This window comes from Narcine bancroftii, unplaced genomic scaffold (genome assembly GCF_036971445.1).
Source record: "Narcine bancroftii isolate sNarBan1 unplaced genomic scaffold, sNarBan1.hap1 Scaffold_305, whole genome shotgun sequence".
NCBI classification, from domain to species: Eukaryota; Metazoa; Chordata; class Chondrichthyes; order Torpediniformes; family Narcinidae; genus Narcine; species Narcine bancroftii.
In genome coordinates, this window is record NW_027212042.1 from 49,173 (window position 1) to 66,245 (window position 17,073).

Sequence of the window (17,073 nt, forward strand, 5' to 3'; positions counted from 1 at the left end):
GGACTTGATTTGGATGGTGCACAAAAAAGATTTGTTAGGATAGCCCGAGCTGTAGCAAAAAAATGTATTAGGTCAGCCTGGAAATTAGAAGATAACTTGAGAATACAATAATGGTATATAGAAATGAATAAATGTATTCCATTAGAAAAAATAACATATAATTTAAGAAATAATATTACAATATTTGAACAAATATGGGAACCATACATGAAACACAATAGAGAAAACCTACCGGGGATATCTACCACCTAAAATGACAGAACGAGAAGGGAATGAAAAGAATTGACTCAGTGGAACTTCTTGTTTATTTTTATTGAATGACAACATTATTCGACGGGTTTAATGTATCTTAGATTCTGTATTTTAAATGAATGGGAGGGGAGGTAGGGAGAGTGGGATGGGAAGAGGGCGGGGGGGGATGAAAACGACACTGTATATATTTGAAAAGGAAAATGTATGTATCTTGATCAATGTGGTTTATGGTGTGAAAAATAAAAAATTTTTAAAAAACTCAACAAGTCTGGTTAAACATGACCTTCCCTACACAAAGCCATGTTGTCTATCCCTAATTAGTCTGTGATGATCCAAATAATTGTACATCCAATCTCTTAGAACATCTTCCAATAATTTATCTATTACTGACATCAGGCTCACCGGCCCATAATTTCCAGGGCTATTTTTGGAGTGTTTTTAAACAACAGAACAATGTGAGCTCCCCTCCAATCCTCTGGAATCACACCCGTGGATTAGGACTTTTTCAATATTTCTGCCAGACCACCTGCAATTTCCACACTCACCTCCCTCAAGGTCCAAGGGAATATCTTATCAGGCCCTGGGGATTTATCCATCCTTATTTGCTTTCAGACATCGAGAACTTCCTCCTCGTTAATTGGTTCAGGTCCCTTGACCTCACTGCCTGTTTTCCTTACAACAGGTTACATCAGGTCTTCCCGTGTAGCAGAGAACCCACGTTGCAAAGCTAGGAAAGTTTGTGTTATTCTCACATTATGTAGTGATACAACCCCTAGCCGACTGCTGGGGGTGATCTCTGTACCTGCAGGAAGACCACCTAAGGCTGACTCCACCTGGTCAGCTGTGACCCGAATATAGACCTGAGCTGTTCACACGGGAACCACCAAGGAATGAATTGGTGTTCAGATGTTTACTGGAATAAAGCCTGTTGTACAGTCTTTGCTGAGTGCGTGCCTGCTTGCTGCTCCCTCAGCGCACCATACATTAATTGTCAGACACATCGTTATGTTAACTCTGAGGGGCAGGTCAAATCTGACCAATGATGGAGTCTTTGAGGAAGTGATAAAGGTTGTTGATGAGGGTAGGGCAGTGGTGTTGTCCACACGGCATTTGACAAGGTCCCTCACAGCAGGACCATCCTGAAGTTGGATATGTAGGGAACCCACGGTAAATTGCTAGTTTGCACATTGAATTGGCCGGCTCAGAGAAGGCAGAGGGAGTTGCCCTGGGTGGGGATGTGTGACCAGTCGTGCTCCGCAAAGATCGGCACTGGGGCTCTGTGATGTCCATCCACAGGAACAGCCTCCACTGCACCCCCCCCCCCTCCATGAGGCAGAACCAAACGGGCAATGCCCTGGATTATACGCGAACCACGAGGGTCCCCGACCGACAAGGAGACAAGGGTTGACCACAGGTTTGCCTACCTTGCAGTGACTGCAGCAGACTCCGTGTGCACACTCAGCGCCCAGGGTCAGTGTGCAGTTATTGGCATTACAACATGGGTTTACACACTCCTGCAACACAAGTGGAGATTGTTACCCTACCTGGGTACAGGCAAGAACTGAATAGTGTTCTGGGCGCAGGTCAAAAATGAAAGGGCCGCATGCACGATTCCACTGCAGATAGCTCTGTACGCAGTCTAGTCCTGTGCTCGGCCACATATGCCGGTCCTGCGCTTGGTCATGTACGCTTGCCAGTCCTGCGCTTGGCCATGAACATGTGCCAGTCCTGCGCTCAGCCATGTATGCGTGCCAGTCATGCACTTGGCCATGTAAACTTGGCCCCGTACACCTGCTGGTCCTGTCCATGGTACAGTGGATTGGTTATTATCACTGGAGTGTGTGTGGTACTGTGCACCCGTGTTCTCCCCTTATCAGTGTCCCCGAGACTCGAGATTAAGGGCATCCATAGAGAGGGAAACAAATGTGCCAGAGAAACACAGCAGGCTACACAGAGTTCACCAGACTTGAAGGGCCGGGTTTCCAGTGGATCACACAGTGACCACCAGACGTGAAGGGCCGTGTTTCCAGTGGGGCCTTTCATTGGGAATGTGGACAGGTAGGTGGGCACCTGAATAAGGAGGTGGGGGAGGGGTAAAAGGCTAACACAGAACATGGAAATCTCCAGCACAGTCCAGGCCCTTTGGCTCACAGTGTTGGGCTAACCCAATATCCTACTCAAACAACTACCTGGAAATTAGCCACAGGATTTTTTACACTTCCAGAACATTCCTAGTCAAAATAAAAACACCAAATGTTGGAGAAGCTCAGCTGGTCAAATCTTTATGTAGCAAAAGCAGAGACACAGAACCGATGTTTCAGGCTTGAGCCCTTTGTCAAGGTGTGAAGAAAATGTCACCAGGCGTCCCAATAAAAAAGGTGGGGGGGTAGGATGGAGGGGGGTACATCAGCGAGCGGAGCTGCCTGATACCACCATGTGGAAGCGCTGCTGTTCTCCTGGCACACAAGGACCGATGTATTTCTAGATCTTGTAAGTTTTATTACACAGAATGGAATATGAAACTATTAAAAACCCGCTGCTTTGTTCTGTACGCCTGGGACGACTGAGTAGAACCAACATCACCGCCCTCTATGCACACTTGTTTCCGTAGCATTTGACAGTGGAAAGTGAAACACATCATTAACCAACCAAATTTCCTGGGGGGAAGGGAATTTCTGAAATGCCACAATCCAGCCAATGCTGCAACACCAGGGGTTTCCAGGCCAGCACCAACAGCCTGAATACGGCTGGGATTGTCTGATCGCAGAAGCTGATCAGGGCTCAGGCTGGACAGTACTTGGCGGGGAGGCCCCCTGGGACCACCAGGTGCTGTGGGTTTCTGTGAGGGGCACTGGGCAAAGTGGCGACTCTGTCTTACAGTGGACAAAAGTAAAAGAATTTCATGTATGTTACATCCTAAATGTCATATCACGTGACAATAATGGAACTTGCCCCTTTACCAAAACATCCTCAGGGCTACAAAAGTCTTTTTTTTACACCAAAATGTCCAATTCTAATTCTACCTGCTCCACCATTGTTGCGGGCAGCGCATTCAGTGCATCCACCCATCTCTGGGTGAGGAACTGACCTCCCACAACCCCTCCCCATCCCATATTTACTCACAAGCACCTTAAATCTACACCCCCTCGTGTTCGATATTTCAACCCTGGGGAAAAGCCTCTCTCTGGCTGTCCACACGGTCAATTTCTGTTCTCATCGAGCTCGCCTCTATCAGGTCACCAGCACAGAGGTGCTGGAGGAACCCAGCCGGTCTCACAGGAGATAAAGATACATCATGGGCGTTTTGGGCCTGAGCCTGGCCTCAAGGAATGAGAATGAATAAAATGCAGGAAATCTCAGAACAGAGAGAGTTGTGGCCGGGGAAAGGGCCTAAATCAGCAAAAGGTGTTCACTGGATTTGATAAAGGGGAGTATTGCTTATATCTGTGTGAAAGGAGACAGGGAAGGGAGTGGGGCAGGAGGAGGTCGATATTAGTGCCTTCTGGTAGCAGGGGGCCCAGACGGAAGCTGAGGTGTTGGTCCTCCAATTTACGGCTATGCATGAGGCCATGGACAGACAGGTCAGCAAAGGAATAGTGAAGAGAGTTGAAATGGATGTCCACTGGGAGATCCACGCTATTGTACCGAGGTGATGAACAAAGCAATCTCCCAGTCTGCGTCCTGTCTCTCTGATGTTGAGGAGACCACAGCGGGAGTACCGGATGCAGTCGACAACCCCCGCAGATTCAAATTAAGTGTTGCTTCACCTGGAGGACTGCGGCCTAAATGGTGCAGAGGGAGGAGGGGTGGGAGTGGTTCGAGTTGACCTGCTGGCAGAAGCAGCCAGGTACGAGGTGCCTCACCTGCACCTCGCCACAGTCGCATTCCTCCTGCCCCTCCACGTAGCCGTTGCCACAGCGCCGAGCTCCGTATAGTTTGTTCATGTCGGGGCGGTTGTACAGGCACATTCCACCCCCTCTCTGGAAATATCGACGCAGATCCGTACGGCTGCACAAGCTGAACATCCGGGGAAACGGGTGGCTGCGGGGAGAGACGGGTGAGAATTTGGAGGGGAGGGGAGACGAGGGAAATGGGTGGCTGCGGGGAGAGACGGGTGAGAATGTGGGGGGGGGGGAGACGAGGGGAACGGGTGGATGTGGGGAGAGACAGGTGAGAATGGGGGGGAACGAGGGGAACGGGTGGCTGCGGGGAGAGACGGGATAGAATGGGGGGGAGACGAGGGGAACGAGTGGTTGCGGGGAGAGACGGGTGAGAATGGGGGGGAGATGAGGGGAACGGGTGGCTGCGGCGAGAGACGGGTGAGAATGGGAGGGGAACGAAGGGAACGGGTGGCTGCGGGGAGAGATGTGTTAGAATGGGGGGGGAGACGAGGGGAATGTGTGGCTGTGGGGATAGACGGGTGAGAATCGGGGTGCAATGAAGGGAACGGCTGGCTGCGGGGAGAGACGGGTTAGAATGGGGGGGGGAGATGAGGGGAACGAGTGGTTGCGGGGAGAAACGGGTGAGAATGGGGGGGAGAATGGATGGCTGTGGGGAGAGAAGGGTTGGGCAAGGATGGAACAAGGTGTGGCAACGGGATGGGTAGCTGGAGGGAAGAGGGTTTAGAATGGGGTGGTTGGGGGAATGATGGGCGTCTATGTGGGTTTGGGGGAATGATGGGGCCTGTGCAGATGGGGAAAATGATGGGCGTTTGGAGGACAGTGGATCAGGTGGGGGTATGTCTGTTTGGAATCATGCCCCCTTCCAACCACTCCCCCTTTCCCTTTCCCTCCTCCCCCTCCCCTCCCCTGCCCTCCCTACCCGAGCATCACTCCACACTCCCCAACCCTCCCCCTTCACTGCCCTCACTCCCACCCCCTCCCGCTCCCTTAAACCCCTCTCCATTACAGCCTACCCAATCCCTCCCTGTCCCTTACCTTCTCTTCCTTAAACCTTTCTTGCCTCCTCCTCCCTTCCCTTCCCACCACCCCTTCCCCTTCTCCACTCCCCTACCCACCACCCTCTTCCTCTTCTCCCCTACCCCCTGACACCCCCCCACCCCCTTCCCCCTACCCTGTGGCAGAGGCCATGATGCACCCGCCCAGCTTGGCCTGGATGGGGGTGCAACAGCCGTCTCGGTCGTGGCTCAGGCCCAGGTTGTGTCCCAGCTCATGGGCCATGGTGGCTGCGGCTCCGACGGCCAGCTCCGAGTGGTCCTGGTGGAGTGGGAGTGGGGCAGAGATCTGTCAGGTTGTACCTCCGGGGCACCGACACCTCCCCCAGGCATCAAGCCCCTCCTCGGATACTGAGCCCCCCCATGGTACAGTTCCCACACCCCAGGCACTAACCACTCTGCCAGATGGCACCCACTTCTCCTGCACATACCTCCCTCATCCCCTCCCCATTGATAAATGCCCCCATCCCTCCCTGTACTGATAGAAAATTGTAATGGGTGACAAGGACACAGCAGAGGAAGTTGAAGTCTCAGGGAGAATACGTCACCCAGACCAGATGGAACGCACCACGAGTTCTGAAGGAGGTTGTTGCAGAGATTGTGGAGACATTGGTACTGACCTTCCCGGAGTGACAGATTGTTATATTTTATTTTTTTGGGGGGAGATAAATTGTGGCAGGTTTTTTAGTTTAGGTCACAAACAAACACAAATACTTCACAACAGATCTCATTTAAAATGCCAGAGCTCTGCTCAAACCAGACAGTCCAGGTTCCAGGTACCTTTGCAAAACTTTGAAGAATGCTTATAGGGACTTCATAACTAGGTGTTAATTGGACCTGCTGTGGAGTAATGGATTATTGTTTTGGAAAGCAACAGATGAACAAACTCTGGAGCCGCAGTCTGTCTGAATGCAGTTGGCTGTTCTAAGAGGGTTATGTGGTTTTCCAGAGAGAGAGAGAGAGAGAGAAAAAGAATTCAGTTCTACTGTTCAATAGCAGCATCTGGGACTGGAACAGGACAAGCTGGCAAGCTTGTGGGAAAAACCCAATTTGGAAGACGGGTTGTGAGTTCTTAGTTCAACCTGGTCAAAGTCCTGTGATCCATACAAGAGGAGAGGACTGGCTGCCTAATGTTTCACTTGGAATATGAGAAACAAAAAGGAACTCTGTAGTGACCACAGGCATGGGGAGAGCAATGGCTGGTTGGCAGGAAGCAGAGACTGGGGATAAAGGGATCTTATTCTGGTTGGTTACCAGTTCCCATGGTGCTCCCCAGGGGTTGGTGTTGGGGCCACTTCTTTTTACGTTGTTTGTTAATGATTTGGATGTGGAGTAACCATATAACCACTTACAGCACAGAACAGGCCAGTTCGGCCGTACTAGTCCATGCCGTAGCAAATCCCCACCCTCCTAGTCCCACTGACCAGCACCTGGTCCATACCCCTCTAGTCCCCTCCTATCCATGTAACGATCCAGTCTTTCCTTAAATGTAACCAATGACCCCGCCTCGACCACGTCTGCCGGAAGCTCATTCCACATCCCCACCACCCTCTGCATAAAGAAATTTCCCCTCATGTTCCCCTTATAATTTTCCCCCTTCAATCTTAAACCATGTCCTCTAGTTTGAATCTCCCCCTTTCTTAATTGAAAAAGCCTATCCACATTTACTCTGTCTGTCCCTTTTAAAATCTTAAACACCTCTATCAAGACCCCTCTCAATCTTCTACGCTCCAGAGAAAAAAGCCCCAGTCTGCACAACCTTTCCCTGTAACTCAGACCCTGAAATCCTGTCAACATTCTCGTGAACCTTCTCTGCACTCTCTCTATTTTGTTTATATCTTTCCCATAATTTGGTGACCAAAACTGTACACAGTACTCCAAATTTGGCCGCATCAATGCCTTGTACAATTTCATCATAACCTCCCTACTCTTGAATTCAATACTCCGATTTATGAAGGCCAACATTCCAAATGCCTTCTTCACCACACCATCTCCCTGAGTATCAGCCTTGAGGGTTCTATTTACCATAACTCCTAAATCCCTTTGTTACACTGCACATCTCAATAGCCGACCATTTAATGCATATGACCTATTTAAATTTGCCTTTCCAAAATGTAGCACCTCACACTTATCTGTATTAAATTCCATCAGCCATTTCTCAGCCCACACCTCCAGCCTTCCTAAATCACCTTTTATTCTACGGTAATCTACCTCGCTGTCCACAACATCACCAATCTTTGTATCATCCGCAAACTTGCTTATCCAATTCTCTACCCCTACATCCAGATCGTTAATATATATAACAAATAATAGTGGACCCAGGACCGAACCCTGAGAAACTCCTCTAGTCATCAGCCTCCAATTGGACAAACAATTTTCTACCACTACTCTCTGACACCTCCCATCCAACCACTGCTGAATCCATTTCACTACCTCTTTATTTATACCTAATGCCTCCACCTTTTTTCCTAACCTCCTGTGGGGAACTTTGTCAAAAGCTTTACTAAAGTCCAAATAGACAACATTCACAGCTTTCCCTTCATCAACCTTTTTTGTAACCCCCTCGAAGAACTCAATCAGGTTTGTCAAGCATGATCTACCCCTGACAAAACCATGCTGATTACTCCCTATCAATCCTTGTACCTCCAAAAATTTGTAAATACCATCCCTTAGAACACTTTCCATCAACTTGCCCACCACAGACATTAGACTTACGGGCCTATAATTCCCAGGTTTGCATTTGGACCCTTTCTTAAACAGAGGAACCACATGCGCCACCTTCCAATCCTTTGGTACCACCCCCATGGCCAGTGACATCCTAAATATCTCTGTTAATGGCCCCACTAACTGTCCACTAGCCTCCCTGAGTGTCCTAGGGAATATTTTGTCCGGTCTGGGAGATTTATCCACCTTTATCTTTTTTAACACAGCCATCACTACCTCCTCGGTTATCCTTATATGCTTCATGACCTCCCCACTATTTTTCTTTACTTCAACTGGTTCAACATTTTTTTCCCTAGTGAATACCGAGGCAAAGAAATCATTCAAAATTTCCCCCATTTCCTCAGACTTCTCACTCAGCCTACCCTCACTATCTACAAGGGGTTCAATTTTATCTCTCACTAATCTTTTACTTTTAATGTACTTATAGAAACCCTTTGGATTTATTTCTACTCTGTCAGCCAAAGCCTCTTCATGCCTTTTTTTGTCCTTTCTAATTTCTTTCTTAAGATTCCTTCTATACTTCTATAGAGGGAACAAAATAGTACAGAGCCTCTTCATGCCTTTTTTTGTCCTTTCTAATTTCTTTCTTAAGATTCCTTCTATACTTCTATAGAGGGAACAAAATAGTACAGAGCAGTAAGGAGAAGGTTAGAATGCAAACAAAGAAAGTTTGTAGTAAGTATTTGAATATGGATGGGCAGGTGATAGAGAAGGGAAATGCTCTGGAAGAAGATGAAGGGCAATTGGCAGGAAAAGTAAATAATGTTGTTCTTAAAGATGAGGGAAAACAGGGATTAAAAATTGGGAAATCCCTGAAATTCATATATTTTAATGCCAGGAGTATTGTAAAAAAGGTGGATGAGCTGAAGGTGTGGATTGATACTTGGAAGTATGATGTGGTAGCGATTAGTGAGACATGGTTGCAGGAGGGATGTGATTGGCAACTGAATATCCCTGGGTTTCGTTGTTTTAGGTGTGATAGAGTCGGAGGGGCAAGAGGAGGTGGGGTTGCATTGCTTGTCAGGGAAAATATTACAGCGGTGCCTAGGAAGGATAGATTAGAGGGCACATCCACGGAGGCTATTTGGGTGGAACTGAGGAGTAGGAAAGGAGAGGTTACACTTGTAGGGGTGTATTATAGACCACCCGGAGGGGACCGAGACCTAGAGGAGCAAATCTGTAGGGAGATAGTAGATATTTGTGATAAGCACAGGGTTGTAATTATGGGAGATTTTAATTTTCCACATATAGATTGGGAAACACATTCTGTGAAAGGAATGGATGGGTTAGAGTTTGTGAAATGTGTGCAAGATAGTTTTTTACAACAATATGTAAAGGTGCCGACCAGAGAAGGAGCAGTGTTAGATCTACTGTTGGCAAATGGGATGGGTCAAGTGACGGAGGTTAGTGTTGGCGAGCACTTCGGGTCCAGTGATCATAATGCCATCAGCTTCAATGTCATTATGGAAAGAGAGAAATCAGGGCCAAGGATTGAGGTTTTTGATTGGGGAAAAGCTAGATTTGAGGAGATGCGAAAGGACTTGCAGGGTGTGCATTGGGACAATTTGTTTTATGGGCAGGATGTAGTAGAGAGATGGAAGTCTTTTAAAGATCAGATTTTGAGAGTGCAAAAGCTTTATGTTCCTGTTAGGTTAAAAGGAGGGGCAAAAGGTTTGAGAGAGCCGTGGTTTTCAAGGAATATTGGAAACTTGGTTCGAAGAAAAAGGGAGGCGTACATTAGATATAAGAAGCATGGAGTTAAGGAGATGTTTGAAAGATACATTGAATGTAAGAGGAATCTTAAGAGAGGAATTAGGAAAGCTAAAAGAAGGTACGAGAAAACTATGGCAAGCAGGGTGAAAACTAATCCAAAAGAGTTCTACAAATATGTTAATGGTAAGAGGAAAGCTAGAGACAAAATTGGTCCCTTAGAAAATCAGAGTGGAAAACTGTGTGTGGAGCCTAGAGAAATGGGGGAGATATTGAACAGTTTCTTTTCTTCGGTATTCACTAAGGAGAAGGATATTGGGAGATGTGGGATAAAAAAAGCAAATTGGGTAAATATGGGGAATATAGAGATTACAAAAGGTGTAGTTTTAAGGCTTTTGAAGAATATAAAGGTGGATAAGTCTCCGGGACCAGACGGGATCTTCCCCAGGACATTGAGAGAAGTGAAGGAGGAAATAGCAGAGGCTCTGGCGGTAATTTTCCAAATGTCATTAGATATGGGGATAGTGCCGGAGGATTGGCGCATTGCGCATGTGGTTCCGTTATTTAAAAAGGGTTCAAGGAGGAAGCCTGGCAACTATCGGCCTGTAAGTTTGACGTCTGTGGTAGGTAAATTAATGGAGAAAATTCTTAGAGATAGTACATAAACATCTGGATAGACAGGGTCTGATCAGGAGCACTCAACATGGATTTGTGGGAGGAAGGTCATGTTTGACCAATCTGATTGAATTTTTTGAAGAGGTGACTAGGAATGTGGATGAGGGTAGCGCAGTGGATGTTGTCTATATGGACTTCAGTAAGGCCTTCGATAAGGTACCACATGGAAGGTTAGTTAGGAAGGTGCAGTCTTTAGGTATAAATTTTAAGATAGTCAAATGGATTGAACATTGGCTGAAAGGGAGAGGCCAGAGAGTGGTAGTGGGTAATTGTCTGTCAGGTTGGAGGCCGGTGACCAGTGGTGTGCCTCAAGGATCTGTATTGGGCCCATTGTTGTTCGTTATATACATTAATGATCTAGATGATGGGGTGGTGAATTGGATTAGTAAATATGCAGACGATACTAAGATAGGTGGAATAGTGGATAATGAAGAAGGTTTTCAAGGATTGCAGAGGGATTTGGGCTGCTTAGAAAAGTGGGCTGAAAAATGGCAGATGGAATTTAATGCTGATAAGTGTGAGGTGCTTCATTTTGGTAAGAAGAATCAGAATAGGACATATGTGGTAAATGGGAGAGCATTGAGGAATACAGAAGAGCAGAAAGATTTAGGAGTAACGGTACATCGTTCCCTGAAGGTAGAAACTCACGTGAATAGGGTGGTGAAGAAGGCTTTTAGTATGCTGGCCTTTATCAATCATTGCATGGAATATAGGAGTTGGGAGGTGATGTTGAGATTGTATAAGACGTTGGTGCGGCCTAATTTGGAGTTCTGTGTGCAGTTCTGGTCGCCTAATTATAGGAAGGATATAAACAGAGTGGAGAGAGTGCAGAGAAGGTTTACCAGAATGTTGCCTGGGTTTAAGCATCTGGAGTATGGGGAGAGATTGGACAGATTGGGTCTTTATTCTTTGGAGCGTAGAAGGTTGAGAGGGGATTTGATAGAAGTATTTAAGATTATGAAAGGGATAGACAGAGTGGATGTGGATAGACTATTTCCGTTAAGAGGAGGAAAGATTAAAACAAGAGGACATGAGTTAAGAATTAAGGGGCAGAGGTTTAGAGGTAACATGAGGGGGAACTTCTTTACTCAGAGAGTGGTAGCTGTGTGGAATGATCTTCCGGGAGAAATAGTGGCGGCGGAGTCAATTGTATTATTTAAGAAAAGGTTGGACAGGTCTATGGATGAGAAGAAGATGGAGGGTTATGGGCATTGTGCAGGGAGGTGGGACTAGAAAGGGGTGTTTGGTTCGGTGCGGACTAGAAGGGCCTAATGGCCTGTTTCCGTGCTGTAATTGTTATGTAATGTTACTCCTTGTAGTCCTCCTTCAACTTCTCAGCTCCCTGCTCTTTATACCTCTTGTACACCTCCCTTTTTCTCCTAACCAAATTTTCAATATTCCAATATTCCTCGAAAACCAAGCCTCCCTTTCCTTTGATCCAGACTGGGACATATCTACTCTGTACCCTCAAAATTTCTTTTTTGAATATCCTCCATTTTTCATTAACATCCTTACCTGAAAATATCCTGTCCCACTCAATACTCCCCAAATTCCTTCTTATTGCTACGAAATTTGCTCTTTTCCAATCCAGAACCTCAACTTTAGGCCCCTCCTTGCTCTTCCTTAAAACTACCTTAAAACTAACAGAATTATGGTCACTAGACCCAATTGGTTCTCCAACATTAATGTCCGCTACCTGACCTGGCTCGTTCCCAAACAGGAGATCCAGTATTTATTACACGATCCCGAATCGGTTCTTCTACTAACTGATTTAGAAAACAATCCTGAACACATTTAACGAACTCCAGCCCATCCAGCCCTCTAACCGTATGGGTATCCCAATCAATGTGTGGGAAGTTAAAATCTCCCATGATCACTACCCTATGATTTTCACACATCTACGTTATCTCCCTACAAATTTGTTCCTCTAATTCCCTTGGCCCATTTGGTGGTCTGTAATACACCCCTATTAGCACCCTCTTGCCTCCTCCACCCCTCCATTCCACCCAAACAGCCTCACTGGTCGATCCCTCCATACCATCCTGCCACCTCACGGCAGTAATGTCCTCCCTAACAAGCAGAGCAATTCCTCCTCCTTTTTTACCCCCTGATCTATCACATCTAAAACAAATGTATCCCGAAACATTAAGTTGCCAGTCCTTCCCCTCCTGTAGCCAGGTCTCACTAATTGCCACAATATCGTGACCCCAAGTATTTATCCATGTTCTCAGCTCATCTACCTTGTTCACTATGCTTCTTGCATTAAAATATATGCATCTCAGAGAATGACCCTCACATATATTCTCTTTTTTACCTTCTACCCTAATCTCCATCCTACCTTTCTTATCTTTTTTATTCCTCGCTAGGTGGCCATACTCCCTGGACACTGCTCTCACCCTCTGTTCCCCACCTCCCTGCCAAACTAGTTTAAACCTTCCCCCACAGCTCTAGCAAATCTACTTGCCAGCACATTGGTCCCCCTCCAGTTCAAGTGGAGTCCGTCCCTCTTATACAGGTCCGACCTTCCCCAGAAGAGATCCCAATGATCCAGAAATCTTATCCCTTGCCCCCTGCACCATCTCTTTAGCCACACATTCATCCTCCACATCCTCCTATTTCTACCCTCACCTGCGCGTGGCATGGGCAGCAATCCAGAGATTACTACCTTGGAGGTCCTGTTTTTTAACTTCCTACCTAATTCTACATCATCCTGTTTCAGGACCTCATCCCCACTTCTAACTAAGTCATTGGTCCCCACTTGGACCACGACTTATGGCTGTTCTCCTTCCCCTTGCAGAAAGCTATGTACTCGATCAGAGATATCCCTGACCCTGGCACCAGGGAGGCCACAGACCAACCTGGATCCCCGATCTCTTCCCACAAACCTTCTATCTGTCCCTCTGACTAACGAGTCCCCAACTACAAGAATCCTATCCTTATCCTTCTTTCCCTTCTGAACCTCAGGGGCAGCCCCTGTGCCAGAGACCTGACCCCAACGACTTGTCCCTGATAGGCTGATCCCTCCAGCAGTATCCAATGCAGAATACATGTTGCTGAGGGGCACTTCCACAGGGGTACTCTGCACTGGCGCTCTCCCTCCTTTCCTCACAGTCACCCAATTCCCTGACTCCTGCCTTCTAGGGGTGACTGTCTCCCTGTAACTCCTCTCTATCCCTGCCTCTGCTTCCTTTATGATCCTCAGTTCATCCATTTGCAGCTCAAGCTCCCCAACACGGTCACTCATTATGTCCAATTGGATGCACCTTTTGCAGGTGTAGTCGTTAGGAACAGCTGTGGTGTCTCCGACTTCCCACATCCCACAACTGGAGCACTTAACTACCCCAACTGTCTCCATTTCCTCCTTTCTTACTATAATACCCTTTAATAAGCTCCTTCTTAGCCCCTGCTCACCGAAGTCCCTCGAACCAAAGTCCCCACTGCTTCACTGGGCCACTCACTCACTGTGCCGCTCCTCGCTGGCCGCTCCCCCCTTTTCTACTCCTTTTATTTGCCCCTTACCAATTAACCCCAATTAACTCCCGGCTCCTCCTCCTCCTCCTCTCACCCGACACCAGGCACTGACTCACTGTCTCCTCCGACCCCGAGTCTGACCTGACTGAGCCCACATCACGTGGCTTTGTGGTGAAGTTTGCAGATGATACAGAGATAGGTGGAGAGGCAGGTAGTGAGGAGGAAATGGAAAGGTCGCAGAGAGACTTGGATAGATTCGGAGAACAGGCAGAGAATTGGCAAATGAAATACAGAGTTGGAAAGTGGACAGTCACGCACTTTGGTGAAAAAAATAAAAAGGCAAACTTTGATTTGGAGGTGGAGAAAATTCAAAATTCAGAGGTGCAAAGGGGCTTGGGAGTTCCTCGTGCAGGATACCCTGAAGGTTAACGTCCAGGTTGGGTTGGTGGTGAAGAAGGCAAATGTTGACGTTCAGTTCTACAGGGAAACATACAAGAGCAGGAGTGTGATGACGAGACTCTATAAAGAACCGGTGAGACCTCACGTGGAGTAAGGGTACAGTTTTGGGCTCCTTATTTAAGAAAAGATGTTCAGGCATTGAGAGGGTTCGGAGAAGAATCATAAGAAAGATTCCTGGAATGAAAGGATTAGCAGATATCTCGAGACTGTTACTGAAAGAGGAGCGTGGGACTCGAGAGAGCTAGGATCGTCAGGAGCCAGCTAGAGGTGAGTGCCTTTAAAAAGGAGCAGAGCGGGATTCAGGACACAGGCATCTTGGGACCGTTACAGATAGAGGAGGAGCGTGGGATGGGAGAGAGCTGGAAGGAGGGTGGGGTGGGAGAAAGCTGGGAGGAGGGTGGGATGGAAGAGCTGGGAGGAGGGTGGGATGGGAGAGAGCTGGGAGGAGGGTGGGTTGGGAGAGAGCTGGGAGGAGGGTGGGGTGGGAGAGAGCTGGGAGGAGGGTGGGATGGAAGAGAGCTGGGAGGAGGGTGGGATGGGAGAGAGCTGATTGTCGGGAAGTAGTTGGAGGTGAGTGCAGTTTAAAAGGGAGCAGAGGGGAAAATAGAACAGTGTTTGGTGGGGGAGAAGTATAACGATAAGGGGAAGTGACAAATGTGGCAGATTATGTTATTTATATTTTATATGTATATAGATATATTTTAAAGGAGATAAATTGTGGCAGGTTTTTTAGTTTAGGTCACATAGGAATGTAAAGACTTCAACTCATTTAAAATGCCAGAGCTCTGCCCAAGCCAGACAGTCCAGGTTCCAGATACCTTTGCAAAAACTTTGAAGAATGCTTATAGGGACTTCACAAGTAGGTGTTAATTGGACATGCTGTGGAGAAATGGATCAGTGATTTGGATGAACGAACTCAGAAGATTGGGTTTGGAGTCACAGTCTGTCTGAGTGCAGTTGGCTGTTGCTAAGGAGGTCATGTGGTTTTCACTGTGAGAGAGAGAGAGAATTCAGTTTTACAATCAGCAGCTGGGACTGGAACAGGACAAGCTGGCAAGCTTGTGGAAAACCCCATTTTGAAGATGGGTGTGAGTGCTTAGTTCAGCCTGGTCAAAGCCCTTGTGGTCCATACAAGAGGAGAGGACTGGCTGCATAATGTTTCACTTGAAATAAGAGAAGCATAAAGGAACTCTGTGGTGACATGAAAGAAAGAGGATATCATCTGGAGAACCCTGATGGGGAAAGTTTCATCAGCGAGACATTGAGGTGACTAATGGTGGTACCTCAGTTGTGGAAATCCTGGAACAACAAATCTCTCTCTGCAAATCCTACGAGAACCTTCCTGAGTGGTAAACATTTACCTTTTGAGCACCAAAGCCTGGTGAACTTTATACATGTTAAATTCTGTGCACAGTATAAGAATTGCCTGATACCAGTGAACTTGGAGAAGTGAGAAGTGAGATTAGACTGTAAATAAAATAACTTTTCTGAACTTACACACACATTACATACACGTGTGCTTAGAATTAGAAGGGGGTTGTTAGGCTAGTTAAGTTAATAGTGATAATTTGATCATTTTCATGTTTAAAGATAATTAAAATCAACTTTTGTTTAAGTAACCATTTGTCTTGGTGAATTTCTATTGCTGCTGGGTTTGGGGCCCTCTGGGCTTGTAACACAAATAAAAAATGGGGTAGCTCAAGCGGAGTGGCCTTTGGAGAGCGGAAAGTGTGCGGGTGGCCCAGTGTAGGAGTGGGACCTGGAGACTTTGGCTGACGAGGCTTTGGCGAGCAGAGGCTGAGGACGAGCTTGAATCCAGTGAGGTAAGGGCAGGCAAGATCTTTGAATTTAAATGAGGAAGAGTTAATGGAGACAGCAGCTGGGGCAGTGGAAACGTGATTTCAGGATGTGGGAAATCTGGGGCAACACAATGATCCCTGTTGACAACAGCTGCAAGAGGTACATCCAGCTCCAGCTCCTGATAGACTGAGTGAGGGAACTGGAGCTGGATGGTCCAGATCATTCGGGAGGCAGAGGCAGTGATAGAGAGGGGCTTCAGGGAGACAGTCACCCCTAAAAGGCAGGAGGCAGGTAACTGGGTGGTTGTGAGCAGAGTGGAGGAGAGGGGGAGACAGATAGTGCAGAGCACCCCTGTGGCCAATCTCCTAAATAAGTATACTGTTTTGGATACAGTTGTGGAGGGTACAATCTACAGGGACATGTCTCTGGCACAGAGTGTGGCCCCTCGGCTCAGAAAGGAAGGGAGAGAAGAGGAGAACAATGGTGATCAGGTCAAGTCACAGTAAAAACGAGATAGTCTTTCTCCAGGACCACAGAGCATATTTATACAAATATGTTAGAATAGAAGTTCAACACATTGAAATATTAAAATATTAAGACGTATACAACAAAAGTCCACATACACTATCCACATCTTGTCTGGGAGTTCAGGAGCCTGATGGCTTTGGGTGGGGGGGAGGGAAATCTGGACATAAGGGCCCCGAGTACTATGGTGCCTCCTACCAGATGGCAGAAGGGAGAACAGTTTACATGAGGGATGTGTGGGGACCTTCTCAATGTTTATTGCCTTTCACCTGCATCGGGTGTTGTCGACGTCCCTCATGGTAAGAAGAGAGCCCCCAGTGCTGACTTCACTCTCTACTCCCAGGAGGAACAGTTTCCAAACCAGGCGGTGGTGCAGTTGCACAGGATGCTCTCGATACATCCTCTGTAGAATGTAGTGAGGATGGAGGGTGGGAGATTAACTTTGCTCAGCCTTCGCAGGAAGTAGAGGTTCTGCTGGGCTTTCTCAGCCATGGAACTTCCTC

General features: G+C 47.2%; 1 protein-coding gene across 1 annotated transcript in view; it reads right to left on the reverse strand.

Annotated features, from left to right (window-relative positions):
- Window positions 1–17,073, reverse strand: part of adam19a (ADAM metallopeptidase domain 19a) — a 74,651-nt gene that overhangs the window by 24,738 nt on the left and 32,840 nt on the right. Inside the window, exons 11-13 of the mRNA XM_069913048.1 lie at window positions 5,326–5,468; window positions 4,116–4,293; window positions 1,677–1,766 (exon numbers count right to left, since the gene is read on the reverse strand). Coding sequence (XP_069769149.1) covers window positions 1,677–1,766; window positions 4,116–4,293; window positions 5,326–5,468 — 411 coding nt within the window. The remainder of the gene's footprint in view (window positions 1–1,676; window positions 1,767–4,115; window positions 4,294–5,325; window positions 5,469–17,073) is intronic.